Source organism: Enoplosus armatus, chromosome 18 (genome assembly GCF_043641665.1).
Source record: "Enoplosus armatus isolate fEnoArm2 chromosome 18, fEnoArm2.hap1, whole genome shotgun sequence".
In the NCBI taxonomy this organism is placed as follows: Eukaryota; Metazoa; Chordata; class Actinopteri; order Centrarchiformes; family Enoplosidae; genus Enoplosus; species Enoplosus armatus.
In genome coordinates, this window is record NC_092197.1 from 11,093,049 (window position 1) to 11,107,515 (window position 14,467).

Consider the following 14,467-nt stretch of genomic DNA (forward strand, 5'->3'; position numbering starts at 1 on the left):
TTCAAAAGCTGTTCACGGTTTGTCGATGCGGATGTCGAGTCCGCCAGTGTGTTGCAGGTGTTCAGGTTAATTTAACACCTGTTGTTATCTTCAGTCGTCTCTCCGCTACCCGCGCGCGGCGGCCGTTTATTTGGAAGATGTCTCGTGCGGGTTTGAGCTGCCCGGGCTGCGGGTCTTCAAACATTGTAGACGATGACCTGTACGCTCAGCGGCAGCTGGTGTGTGTGGATTGCGGGTATGTGGTGTCCGAGGGAGCGCTGGCCGATGAACCAGTCGGAGGTTCAGGTATGAACAGTGATACACAGACATGGAGGCCTCACAGTGTCTGTCTGTCTGTCTGTCTGTCTGTGCGCTTGAAATTAAAATTCTGGAAACATTATTAATCTTGTTGGTGGTGCTCACAAAATGAAACTTCAAATTAAAGAACATCCAATTTTGTCACTTCGGAACCTGATAAATTCATTGTCTGTCTTAAGTAAAAATTGAACCCCCTAAACACCATATCAAACCTATATGACAAACTTCAAAGTTTAAAATCGGCCGCCATTGATGCCATTAAACTAGCATGGGTAAAATCTGGGTGAAACTATATCTGAAGACACCTCGGGCGACACGGATATCCTCCATACTGTAAATGCTGGGCAGTATGGACCGACCAATACTGAGTTGTTGAGGTTACTGGTGTCATGTAGGAGTTGCAATAGTGGGACCATATACTGTGACTGTCAAATAAAGGCAAAACACATCTTTGAAAATAAAATGTAACTTGTTTTTCAACATAATAATCAAACAATAAGTACATAATAATCAAACAATCTTGATACAAACCTCTTAGATATATATATACTTTTAAATTGTGACCAAGCTACATGCTAAGCAGGACCTTTACAGTTGAAAAATCAACTGTCAGTGCTCTCTGGTGGACAAACTATGTAATAACTGTTCCTAAATGATCTCAAACCTACAGTAATTTGGCAAACTGCAATATCTTGTTACTGACATAGACACAGATACTGATATATGTGCATCTGTTGGCCGATTCATCAAGTTCTGCGAGGGAGTGCTTAATCCAAATTAAGGTGTTACACGCACACACACAGGTTATGCTATCCCCAAAAGTTAACTTAAAATCGGATTTTCTTTCTAAAGTTTTCTATGGTGGCTGGTACTGCAGTGCAACCAAACCCCAAATGGATTGTTTTTAGCATTCCCCGCTTTGAAGGTACCACAAAGACTGTCGCTTCTGGCCTTATAACACCGACTGGAAAACACCCGAACCACCTTCAGTACTGCACTGGCTTAATGACTCCTGTCCTCCACCTTGAAAGAAACAGGTTTGCTCTAAAGGGCAAACATGAGGATTTTAGGAAGATTTGGTCCCCCTTCATTGCTTTTTTGGAGTCCATATCAATTCAAAAGACAACTCTTGTTCTCCACCACACAGCTCTTAGAGGATCAGTCTAAAGTGGCTACTGCGTAGATTTTTTTCTCCTTAATTTATGTTTGACTTTGTGTTTTGTCAGCTTGAACATTTTTCACTGTGTTTGTTGTTGGATACCCACATGTTAACGATACAACTGCACCACCTGTGTGAACAATAACAGAGCTGCAAAGATATGATATAAGTAAATACAAAGACACATTTTTTTTAAATGTCATTTTCAATACTGTGAGCACCATAAACAAATCCCATTCACCTTCATTTTATTGGGGTGAAGGCAGACATTTTAGTGACAGATATCTCAAAACCTGGGCAAATAAATCTAAAACTTTTGTTTGCTAGACACCACCAGAAGTAAGTGAGAAAATAGTTTTTTTGTCATTTGGGTGAACTGACCCTGACCAGTGGGCTATGGCAGAAAGTTGCACTGGAGTCCTATTTACCTCACTGATGATTTGGTTAAATACATTTATTTAGGAATGTGCACCATGTACATTTTGACAAAGGGCCCTCTAGAAGACAGGTAATAATGCACCTGCCGTGAGGTCCTAATTATATGAGTTGATATATTGTATTTTAATCTTGCATATTTCAAACAAATGTGCAGTTAATCAAATTACTACAAAGCAACAGACAAACGGTGAATATGAGACCTTCAAGACCCCTGAGGGTTTGGGAAGCAATTGCCCACTTTGCCTGGTTGGTAATCCAGCGCTTGGTCAAAAGTTTCAAAAAGAAACTTTACAACTCTGCTCTGCCTAAGTTGTGTAGTGCTCCATATAATGCAATAAATAATGATCTGTGCTGTGTTTATGTAAAGGGAATCAGATGATGGTGATTCTTGTAGCTGAAATGAGGAGTTTTACAGCAAGTGGAGAAACGAGTGTTTGCTGTGCTGCTGGTCCCTGTAGTTGATCACACTCCCTAGCTAGCCAAGTCAAATCACTGTCACAGCCTTTCTTAGACATGATGTATCCTTGTCTGGTGCGTTTTGTAAGTGAAGGAGAAAGTGCGAAAAGTGCAATGAAACAGTGTAATTTTCTCAATTTTAATTTTGAAGTGGCAACATTTAAATGACACTAGCATGTTGATAAACTGCATATACTCAGCACTGGTATCTCTGCTAATCCCAATCCTCTGACACTTCCTCTCCATTTTACATTAGATTTTGTCTTTGCCTTCCTCTGTGTGCTTCTTGCAGACGTCAGCTACAGCCGAACCACAGCAGTGGCCAAAAAGCCGTGTGTAAACCTGATAAAAGGTGAGATGTTCTCTCCAAGGGGAGCTTTTGCTCATTAGAGACATTATTGCGTAGTAGCTCTTCTAAATATAGTTAATCTCGCCACTCACACGCACATGCTCGCATATTTTTGTTATTTCTCTACAGGTCGACAGCGTGTGAAAGCCATATGTCGGATTCTCAGGGTCCACAATGAGATCGAGGACCTCTCCCAGAACTATTTCAACCGAGCCTATCAGCATGAAAGTTTCATCAAAGTGAGCCTCCAGAAGAAAGACATCCTCGCCGGTTGCTGTGTGCTCGTGAGCTGCAGACTGCTTAATTGGCCCATTACCATGGGAACCATCAGCTGCCTGCTAGATGCCGACCCGATGGTGGTGGGAGTGATTTATCAGGAGATGGTCAAGATTCTCAACATCGAGGCTCCAATCATCAACGTCACCGATGTCATGGAGGCCCACAGTCAGGAGTAAGTGGTCTGAATGTTTCTGTTAGAGGGGAACACACCAAGCTTCACTGGAGTAACCTCATCAGCAATATGATGTCAAAAAGACATGTTTACATTGTAGAATACCAACAGATAAATAGCTAATTCTGACCAATGCAAACATCAGCACCTATTCTCATCTTACACTGCCACAGATGAGTCTCATTTTATAGAGGACGGACTACTAGTTTTTGTTAAAAAAAAATAGAAAAAAACCCCCATTGATCTTATTGAAATTAAATGTTGATCTTTGGTCTGGCTGGACTTGAGGGGCGCTGCTCTTGTACCTGCACTTGAACCCAGATCCATGTCAAGCTAATTGGAGCAATTTAAAGTTCACTGTGTCTATCTGGAAAGCTACCAGGCAGAATAGAAAACCAACAGTGCTCCATCATTCTCTGGTGATCAAGATTTCATATTTACTGCAAATGTTTTTTTCATCAGGTACAAAATCAGTTCGCTTCACATTCCCGAAGAATTGGCTGAGAACTCAAAGGACTTGACCAAACGTGCCGTGGCCCTGGTGGAGCTGGCAGCGGATACCTGGATTGTGACTGGCCGCAAGCCCATCCCCATCATGATGGCGGCGATCTACTTGGCTTGGCAGTCCTTGAAACCCAACAAGCAACGCCTGAAATTCTCTCTGGACAAATTCTGCCAGATTGCCAAAGTGAATAAGCACAAGCCTGCTTTGAAGAGGATAACCGAGATAAAGGAGGTGCTGTGTAAGCTGGGTAAGGAGATTCCCTGGGTCAGGGAAGCGGTGACGCCAGATAATGTTGTTCTGCAGGTGGAGGATATTCTAAAACACCGGTACGCCCTGCTAAGGAGGGCCCTGAGAACCCATGAGGACGCTCTGCTGGCAGAGTGTCCGGCCAGCGATGAGGACTCTCTAATCAAGGAGGCCGCTGCTCCCTCCCAAATCTCTGAGCTCGTAGAGGAGACTCCGAATGCATCCTCTGTGGAAGAATGTAAACCCAACGCTGAAGGAGCCCAGCAACCAGGAGATGGAGATGATAATCCATGCACAGTGACTGAGCTGCACAGTGACTCTCAGGAGAGCCAAGATCCAGCACCAAACTGGGGGAAGAGAGTGCTGTTTGCTCCCCCGTGTGTGATTCATGCTAAGAAAAGGCGAGTGGAGCAGCCTGAGCTCAAGGATGTAACTGGCAATGAGGAAATCTCTGACAGTGAAATTGAGTCATACATCCGCACTCCTCGGGAAGCTCGAGAGTTTTCTCTGACACAGAAGATGTTGTCCTCGTCTGAGAATGAGAAATAACCAGATATGTATCAAGGCCAATGTTTATTTCTTTGGTTATATCAGCAAAAACAGACTTTATGAGCTTATAGTTTCTATAAAACCTTTTTTTTAATGTAGGTTAATCCTGTAACAGATTCTATCTCTATTGTTTTGCTGGTTATACTTGGTTTACTTGTAAATAAAGTTGTATTGAAATGGTTAAAAAAATCTAAAGTTAGTGGACACGCCACATGATGTGCAATCAGTGACAAAGTGCCCACTTAACAAACTGTGAAATGCTTTTCTTTCAAGGGAAACATAAGAATAAATTGTGTGCACACCATCCATGAAAGCGCCTGATACAAAAGCATTTACCTTGTTAACAATGTGTTTTTGTTTTTTCACATTTAGACCAACTTTCCTTTTTAAATAGAACTTTTTCACCAGAGACGTTTTGTCGTGGGGAAGCACAGGTGTAAATAATACAATTAATGGTGGCTGATGTCCATTCAGCTGCTTTAGTGTCAGGGTCCCGGTGTTGTGCATGCTGTCACTCTGCCATGGCTTACTGGGACACTGGACTAGAACAGATCCATCGTTAGCTTTTCCTGCCAAAACAAATCAAAATGTCTGCTGGGAAAAATGTCTATTGTGCCAAGCCTACAGTGAAGCCTTCATTGTGTCGATTGAATATCTATTTACCAATGAGAAGTTTCATAACACCTAATAAAGCTTAAAAGGTATTACTTCTCTTTTATGAATTCACTGAGAATGCTGGCACGACGGTCTGAATATTAGGTGTGATTGATTACACTGTTAAAATCCAACTTTTCAGAGTAAAAACCTTTCATTGCCAAAGTACATGATGTAATGATCAAATTCTGTAAAGAAAAGAGCAGCTATTGGAGTGCTAGATTCACATCAGCCCCTGGCATTCATGAAGTTTAATATTGTGCTGGGCTATTTCGCAGTGTTTAGTGTACATATTCAGCTTGTGTATGTATAGAACAAAGTAAAACAACTCACCCAAGGTTTTACAGGACATTTACGTCATTGTTGGTAAGCACAAAGCCTGCTGAAACAATCAAGGAGATCCATAAATTCTCACATTGTTTCAATGTCCAAAACAGGTCTAGTTAATATGCAGGAAACACTTCTGTCCTCGCCGCTATTTAATTAGTAAATTCAGCAGTGCAACTGCACTCTGACCAAGTTGGATATAATTTCATTCCATTTCCTGCCATCATGCAGTTGCAATGATCTGAAGCAGAGAGGTCATTCAATCTCTGTATTTTTATTCACAATGTTCCACAGTGTATTGTTAGTACAGGCTACAGATCAAATTATGTTACAGATCGTATACATAATTTACAAACAGTTTGGTGGTAACAATATGACACAGTACACTGCATACAGTGTGCACCCAAAACCATTCACTCACTGAGTCCTTTCATACAACAAAATGGTGGTGGGAAAAAAGAGCAAAAATAAAGGCACATGTGCTTTACATCCACGCCTCTGCAGAGGAGGTGAGGTTTAATAATTTTTGTGAGCACTTCAAAGTTGTTGACTTTGTGAGTTATCACTGCTGCAAAGATAAATGCTCATACAGAGAATACAGATCAGTTGACAGCTATAGTTCAAACTAAATAATGGAACTGTGTAAACAACCAGCCAGCCTGTTATCAGTTCTTGACCAAACACTTCGGTAAACTGTGGATATTCAGATTATTTCAGGACTGTACTACACTTGACTCACTGATGCCATGTAAATCACATTTTGTACAAAATCTCCAGAAGCAATAGAAACCAAATAAAGCACATAACACAGGAAGCAACACATACCCAACCGCCAGCAATGGTTTAATTTTTTACAGCCATTATACAGTGCTATCAGAAATAATTTGATGTTCAGGTGCATATTCATCAACTACAGGCTACAGGGGAACATGTTCATAAATCTAATTTACTCCAATTGGCTCCAAGAAGGAGTGCCATGCGAGCATTAGGTCTGACATCAGTGCCCTGGTGGAAACAATCACTGCAGCGATCATTTCCAAACACAATTTGAACTGGAAGTCTCATTTTCTCTTCATATCCAATATAGCTACAATTTGTTCATCATGCACAACTCTCATCTGGCTTTTTTATTTTAGATTTCTATCATTTATTAAATGACACACTTCTTTCTTATCTCTTTTATATCACAAGATCATTATCTAAAACATAAAACAAAGGTTCATCATTACATACAGGTCGGATGTGCAGCATATGTACATTATACTACATTAAATATTCCAGATACACAAGCATTCATCTCTCCACAGTTTTCTCTCAAAGCTAGCTCAGTTTTTATTGGCATATTTTATCAACACTGAATCAGCTACAAAGAGGGAGATTTGTAGTTATCTTTTAGTCTGGCTGGTAGTCCTTGTTCTAGTAGCAGTGTTGACCCAAGGACGGGCAAAGTTGGTCAGTCTGTCCATCCAACACTTTGCTCTGGAGAAACCTTGGAGTTTAGTATGGATATTCGTGGTTTTCAGAGGATGATTACAAAAACATACTGTGTCTTTCTCGACCCTCAACCTTTCTTCTAACACCAAATGTGAAAGTTTCCCTTGACCAACACTAAAGTCCATGACAAAGCATCTTGAAAACTAACGGCCTGATTTTCATATAATCTGCTGCTGATATTCCCCAGAGAATAAGTCACAATGTTACAAGTTACAACAAGTTCTCTTATACTGATGAAATATCAAAGTCCAAGAGGCAGATAGCCATTAAAGTTACAACACTCATGTTTCCCAGTGGATGAACCCTTTCTGGTTTGGACTCTTTATGAGCTGAGGTATCTAACGGCCAGATTGCAATAACATTTGTGGATTTTCATGGTCCACAGAGGATGGACACTCCTGCTTGCGTCAACCAGTTGACCCTTCTTTGATTGCTACCAAAGTTTCTACTTTCAAATTTCATATCTCAAACTCTAATGGGGAGATCAATCGTTCAACCATTCAATTGACTGAACACCTTCATGCTGCCCAAAAGATTAAGCCAATAGATCGTCTTTGTACACGACATAAGTGATGGCTGGATTGCCAGAAAAGAGGATGAACTCCATTCATTTGGTGACACACCAAAGTTTCCACTTGTACTCAAGATGAATTAGTAACTTATACGGATAATTACAAGTAATTACAAGACCACACTGGCGGCACAGTGATGGGCAGGCACTCCAATGCGATGACGGCACTTGAACATCTTCCGTAACTCAGCACGGAAGCGGTCGTGTAGCCATGCGTAGAGGAAGGGGTTACAACAAGACGAGCTCATTGCACACAGGTGGCACAGCAGCTGAATAAGTAAAAAGTAGCGCTTGTTAATGAGGTGAATGTCTATGTCTCGCAGCACATTGAATACATGAATTGGAAGCCAACACACGGCAAAGGCGGACACCAAGAGCGCAACCAAGCGAAAGATCTTTCTCTTTCGAGCTTGTTGAGCACCTGCCTGGTCTTGTGTCTTGTGGCCCGGTGCTACACAGTTCCTCAGTTTGACCGTGATGCAGAGATACGAGACAAAGACGGCTGACAACGGCAGGACGTACGTGACCAGCAGGGTGCTGTATGCATAAGCACGTCTTTCTTTCTCTTGACCCAACCAGAATTCCTCGCAGATGGTGAAGCCTTCGTCTTTGAACTCTACGTGGTAGGTGTGGGTGATTGCTGGAGCTACCAGCCCACAGGACAGCAGCCAGATGCCAGTGAGGACGGAGGCACAGGTGGCCACAGAGGTACGCTTCTTCAGGGGATGAACTGTTGCATAATATCTGCAATAAAGAAAGAGTAGTGCTTTATAATAAGGGTATAAAACTTTAATCATGATCCAGTGCATTAATTAATGCATGATTTTATCATGAACTCCTGCAGTGCTATTTTAATGAAAGCCACTTTAAGCTTGTGGGATTACTTAATGTATAAATGTCAAATTAGTTCATTAGCCCTAAACTAGTTACTGCAAAGAATCTCAGTGCTTTTAGTTTGCCTAAACAAAATTATATAATAATAATATTGATAATAGTAACCTTTATTTATGTAGCACCCTGTATGGAGGATATGCAGCACAATGTGCTTTACATCAAGACAACCAAAAACATTTACAAAGACAGAGCAGACAATTTGATCTGTACAGTCCAGTACAGACAAAAATGTGTACATGATACAACAGCAGTGGAGCAGTAATAAGCGATTCTCTGCAAAAGCATAACCGCAGAAGGAAGCTTTACTGGAGATGTTTGAATTTTTGGCACAGTGAGCGCCAGAGAGTCTGTCTCTGTTGTCTACGGGGGGCATCTCTCTGCAGCACATACCTGGTTTCAAGCTGGATAATTGGATTTTTGTCTGGTCCCATCAGGTACATGCTGCTGCAAGCCCAAATTATTATACATTTGGTCTTTGTTTATGAATTCACAAATGCATTTACAAGCAATTTTTTTATAAATCATGGGGAAATTATTAGTTTTACTCATGTAGCTACATGTAATTTATGACTTAACTCATAATTAAAGTTTCTAATTTATCGATCTGTTACATGAGCTAACTAAACCTTGATCTTTGATTAATATTAAGCCAGAGGAGCCATGCTTTAGTCATGAATTTTTATCAGACATATGTAATGAACCTTTATAGTTCAAGTGTGACTATTGAAAGTAAGTAAGCACTCATTAATTAATCTAACTGCTCATCTTCATTATTTCTAAATGAGTGTAAATGGAAGATGATGACAGATAATGATTGAATTTCCTAGTTGTCTAATTTCTGGCTTGCCAGTTACTCTCCACTCATAGTGTGAAAGAAATTGTATAGAAGTGCAGACAGATCCACCCACCTGTCCACAGCAATAGCAGTGAGCGTGAAGACTGAAACATAGACCGTGACTGGTTGGATGAGGAACACCAGATAGCACATCGTGCGGCCAAAAGCCCAACCATGCGGGTTGAAGGCGTAGGCGAGAGTGAAAGGGACACAGGTCACACACATAAGCATGTCAGAGAAGGCCAGGTTCCCGATAAAGAAGTTGGTGACGTTGTGCATCTTGCGGGTTCGGCAGATGACGTAGAGGAGCAGGTAATTCCCGAAGACTCCCACCATCACGACAATCACGTAGCAGGGGATGATGAGGGGCTTGAACGTCTGCAGCAGAGCCACATCGGCAAACTGGGAGCTACGGTTGGTGGAGTTGTTCTGCACCACAACCTCATAAATGTGTCCGTCTGTCTGTTCTCCTGACACAGACGGCTGTGTGCTCCCTGCCAAGCCACTGTGATTACCCTCCATGGCAGCAAAGCTCAATCTGTCAGTACCTGCACTGTCCAGAAATACAATGAAACAGGTTTGCAGCTGTTATGACTACATTAACAGCTTTTCTAAAAGGTCAAATGTCTATCACATCAGTGTATTCAACAACATTCTGACAAAAACAGGTCATGACATTCACAAAAAGGAAGACCATTACTGAATAACCAGGCTTTTACCAACACTAACACATTCTCGCAGTAAGAGGCAAAGAGCACATTATTAAAGGGTTCACAATCATGAAAGCATTTGAATGTGAAAAGCTAAGACGGGCAGCATTGTACATCCTCCACTTAAATGGTCATGTGGAAAATGTCAAATCACAGGGTTGTGTCTGCATTTAGAGGACATACTGTCCTGTATTACTGTGATTACAAACCAGCTGACATGACTGAGGTGCTGGATTTTGATTCATTTTATTTATGCATTATGCATTATTTTTTAACAGTAAAAATATTTTGCTCCTTTACTGATTATTGTCACAGTCACTTAGCGGAGAGTGAATAACAGAGAAAAGGAAGGTAAAATTGTAAGGTAATATTCCCTTTGGCATGAGATTTCTCCAGTGCAAAATCACTTCAAAGCATTGTGTTGAACTTGAAGACAGCCTGCTGATACAATGTCTGGAACTTAAAATGTCTTATTAAGCAAGAAGAGAAGAACTGCTTTTTAAACTATGTGTTGTCTCTGCTGTGATTGAGCAGAGGGCATGAGGACACTCCCCCGTAATAGTCACATTCCTTAAATGTGACTATTATCAAGGAAAGGTAATGTTTTTTATTAAACCAAAGTATGTGCATATATGTATCACATTTTGTGATATGAGCACACTTAACACCTGATTTAATCCAAATGCTTTTGTATTGTATCGGCACACACAGGTGATGCCTCCACGTGAATCAGGTTACTGAATTAAAACTACAAGTTGTGGACAAAAACACTTAAAACAACTATTCTCCTGCAGTGATAATGTTTTATGAAGCCCCTAATTGTGATTTTTTTTTTTGTGATTTTTTTGATGATTCATCTTGATGGTCTTTTTTTTACCGCCGTAGCTCGTGGGGTGGTGAGGGTCTACTTGTTACCACGGCTCCTCTTTGCTAATGTGGTTTTCCTATGGTCCTATGCACATCATTTCTTCACAAGTTTTCAGACCTTTTCACCTCGCCACATTACATAATTTGCAACTGCAGCATCAACAGTGACTGTTTGGCTTTTCAATAGCTCTCATGTTGCTGTCAGCCGAAAACAAACTGCTAATTAATGACTTAATGTGACTCACTTGTAGAGTGCAGGGGTACAAAGAGGGACCATGGGACTTTTTTCCATATTAAATTAATTTACACTACAGTTCCTTGCAAAGACCAACAGCTAATCATGATATTCATGAATAGTGAGGAAGATTGTATCTGCAGAAATGAAATGTTCCGATATTCAGCTTCATAAGCAAAATAAGTCCTTTCATTCCTAAAGCTGAATTCCTTACATGTGAGTAAAGAGTAACATAATTGATAATAAAGAATAACATATTTGTGGTTTTCCCCTGTTTTATTCCTTTGGGATAGATTTGCTCACAGATTCTGAACCCTCAATCATTGGAATACCATATTTGAAGCTTTTTCCTCATATTATCTCCCACATTATTTGCATAGCCCAGCTTTATTATTAGACTCTCTGGATTATAATGTCAAGAAGTCTTACGTAACATAGCTCTGGCTTATTAATGCCTATCAATACACATTTGTTTAAAAAAGGAAAAAGGGACATTTTAGAAATAAGTATGCCAAAACCTCCTGGGTATGCAAATCATGAAATTCATAAACAGTGTGACTTTTATGACTAGAATATTTTATCTTCTATTCAATTATTTTGCTCAGTCTTGGAGAAAAGATGCCATTAATACTTATGACCCGAGGCATGCAAAAAATAAATGAATAAACAAACCAACAAATACAGATAAAATATCACCCAGTAACTTACCTGTGTTGGTGTTTCTCAGCGTGAAGATTGAGTTGAGTGTGTGAGTATGAAGAGCGGACCGTCCTTGTGCGCTTCTCCACAGTGAGTGAGCTGAAGCTGCTGCTGTTAGAGAGAGAGGAAGCAAGAGAGAGAGAGAGAGAGAGAGGAAGAGAGAGAGGAAGAGAGAGAGGAAGAGATGTCTGTGGAAATGACAGTAAGCCAATAACATGGCAGAGACCCAAAAAGATTAATGTCTGGGTTGGACTTGAAGATGACGTTTGATCTTGACCTGATTGGTTTGTGGTCATGACTGATGGATCTCAGGATAATGACAGTAACGGTACTTATTGATCTGTTCACAGACATGTGCAGGACTTTATCTGAGAGTGGTTTGCTTCTTCATTTGCTTGTTAGTTTGTTGCACAGATGCATTGCTGCATTGCTTAACACTGTATTAAAGTGCTGTTAGTGCAGAATCTTTCAGAAATTGTACATTAATCACTGATTTGATGGAGCTGATGACAGTGGAAATCTTATTTGTTGTTTTGAAACAAGCTTTGGCATATGAAGAGTTAAAACAACACATTGCTCTGAGTGATTGTTTATCTTGTATCCATAGACTGTATAAAAGAAGTGGACAAAGCCACCGTAACGTCACCCATTGGTTTGTGGATTATTGTTTTGAAGCTTCGAGTTTGGCAATTTGGCTTTTTGGAACCAGAAGTGACCATATTTGGACGAGAGGGTGGAGCTGGGGATCTGAGAACCCAAAGACAATATGTGCGCCAACCTATACCGGCAACCTGACTGCAGCTGGCTCCAGGCTATGCCACGTGAAGTAGCTGCTAACAAAGTTAGCTTGTACCAGAAAAAATGAACAGCCGACTCCTAGAGTGTCTTGCAGTACAACCAAATGCCAATATCCTGATTGACAGGTCGCCATGCTAGCGATTTGTCAATCACAAGGTAGTCATTCCCTGAAGTATACCCTGCTTTATTGTCTATTTTACTCTAAATGGGACCATAATTTACAAAAAGAACATCATGCTGTATCGAAGAATACTTGAAACTAGCAATTGAGACCGTAAACTCATTAGGAAAATGTTTACTGAGGTAATAAATAAAGTGAGAAGTAGGATCATTTTCTCATAGACTTCTATATAATGAGACTTACTTTTGCAACCAGTGGAGTGGCCATTACAAAGAATGCAGGTTTAAGAGGAGAAAGGAGAAAAAGAAAGAGCATCCATTTATTGCCCAAGAGGCCGGAAGAAATCTATCTAGTCATTAGTCACAGTCACAAAATGATCACAGGTTTAGAGGACAACTTCGTAGGAAGCAACATGTTTGTCTGCCAGTGTGATGCTTTTGTCGAGAAAAGCATGCCTGTGGCTGCAGAGATCAGAAATTACACAAACCAGATGGAGTTAGCAGCAAGTGGGAGTGTTAAAAAAAAAAAGTTTAAACTGTCCATCAAAAAATGCTAAAATATGTTGATGTGTTGTTGATGCAAATACATCTAATTTGGATTGATCAGTCGTCAAGGAGATGGACCACCTGCTGCCGGGGCCACACAGGCACCATTATCAATGTTCAAGTGTATTTTTAAAAAACTCATTTTATTCAAGTGTCTCAAAGTGTTTTCACTAATGAGAAATACAAATTACATAAACTGCAGTGTTTACATGTAATCACCTTAAGTTTGACTTGAAATGAATATAATGTATGGTAGGAGCTCTTCTCAGGGCAGCAGGCAGGTAATTATGTGTCTTCTTGGGAGTGTAAATAACAAAACCTGCAGAACGTTATAGTTTAACTTGAGTTTTAATGGTCTGTTGGCAGAAGATGTTACAATTATGGGAGCTGACATTCACGTAAAATATGACTGATTTAGATAAGCCGTACTTTATTAAGGGCTTTACCTTGTAACTATTGACTCCATCACTGGTTGATAAATAATGAACTGAAAACTGATACTTTATAGGTCAGTAATAAGCCATTAAAGGAATAACTTACGGCGTCCAGGTTGCAAAAAATCTCTTTGGCTGGTGTCTTTCCTCCTCCAGCATGACCCTTCCTATGGCTTTTTAGAGCTTTAATTCAACAGGGCTAGGAGCCCTCTACCTCTTACTTTCTGGAAAATATAGCATATTTCTTCAGTTTAAATAGTCCAGAACCATCTAATAAATCTATGGAAAAAGGGACGTCTAGTTGTGAGAGTGAGGCTGCATGTTATCTGCACATCCCCAGGTGCATTCATGCAGGATTTACAGTAGTTTTTACGCCGCCTGGTGGCTTTTATCTGGTAAATCCAGTGTTTTCTAATGTTGTTGAAACTGAATCACGGTGTCATCTTGAGCAGAGCAGAACTATCGGCTTGTGGAGGTAAGAAGATACCAGTTCAGAGAAAGTACTGACAGGTGCTATTTCTGGGGACACACAGGACATCTACAGTATCTGAAACAATCATTTAAATATCCTTGATCATGTCATACTGTTCGTCCTGCTGTAATATTATTTCCCAAGCAAATGTAAGATTTAACAATAGGAAATGTACCACATCTGGCAGTTGCTTAGTCTTTCACTGAGCTGAGGGAACACAAGAGACTCTGTAGCATTTGAGGATTCATTACACTCTTATTGATTCACTGATGCCATTAAACATCATTATGGAACTCTAAACACCCTGAAACTCATTACAGTCAGCTGTGAAAGTCTCGACAGCCTCATCTTGAGGAAAAGC

The 14,467-nt window shown here is 40.5% G+C and overlaps 2 protein-coding genes across 2 annotated transcripts; one reads left to right on the forward strand and one right to left on the reverse strand.

The window, feature by feature from the left end:
- Positions 1-137: 137 nt before the first annotated feature.
- Positions 138-5,154, forward strand: brf2 (BRF2 general transcription factor IIIB subunit). The gene is made up of 4 exons (XM_070924677.1): positions 138-285; positions 2,643-2,702; positions 2,829-3,150; positions 3,613-5,154. Exons 1-4 carry the CDS (start codon positions 138-140, stop codon positions 4,448-4,450), a joined length of 1,368 nt encoding a protein of 455 aa, XP_070780778.1. The 3' UTR covers positions 4,451-5,154.
- Positions 5,155-7,606: 2,452 nt separating this feature from the next.
- Positions 7,607-9,747, reverse strand: LOC139301595 (prolactin-releasing peptide receptor-like). Its single transcript, XM_070925031.1, has 2 exons — positions 9,299-9,747; positions 7,607-8,240 (listed from the first exon to the last, which is right to left on the reverse strand). The coding sequence occupies exons 1-2, from the start codon at positions 9,745-9,747 to the stop codon at positions 7,607-7,609; spliced, it is 1,083 nt and encodes a 360-aa protein (XP_070781132.1).
- Positions 9,748-14,467: the final 4,720 nt, after the last annotated feature.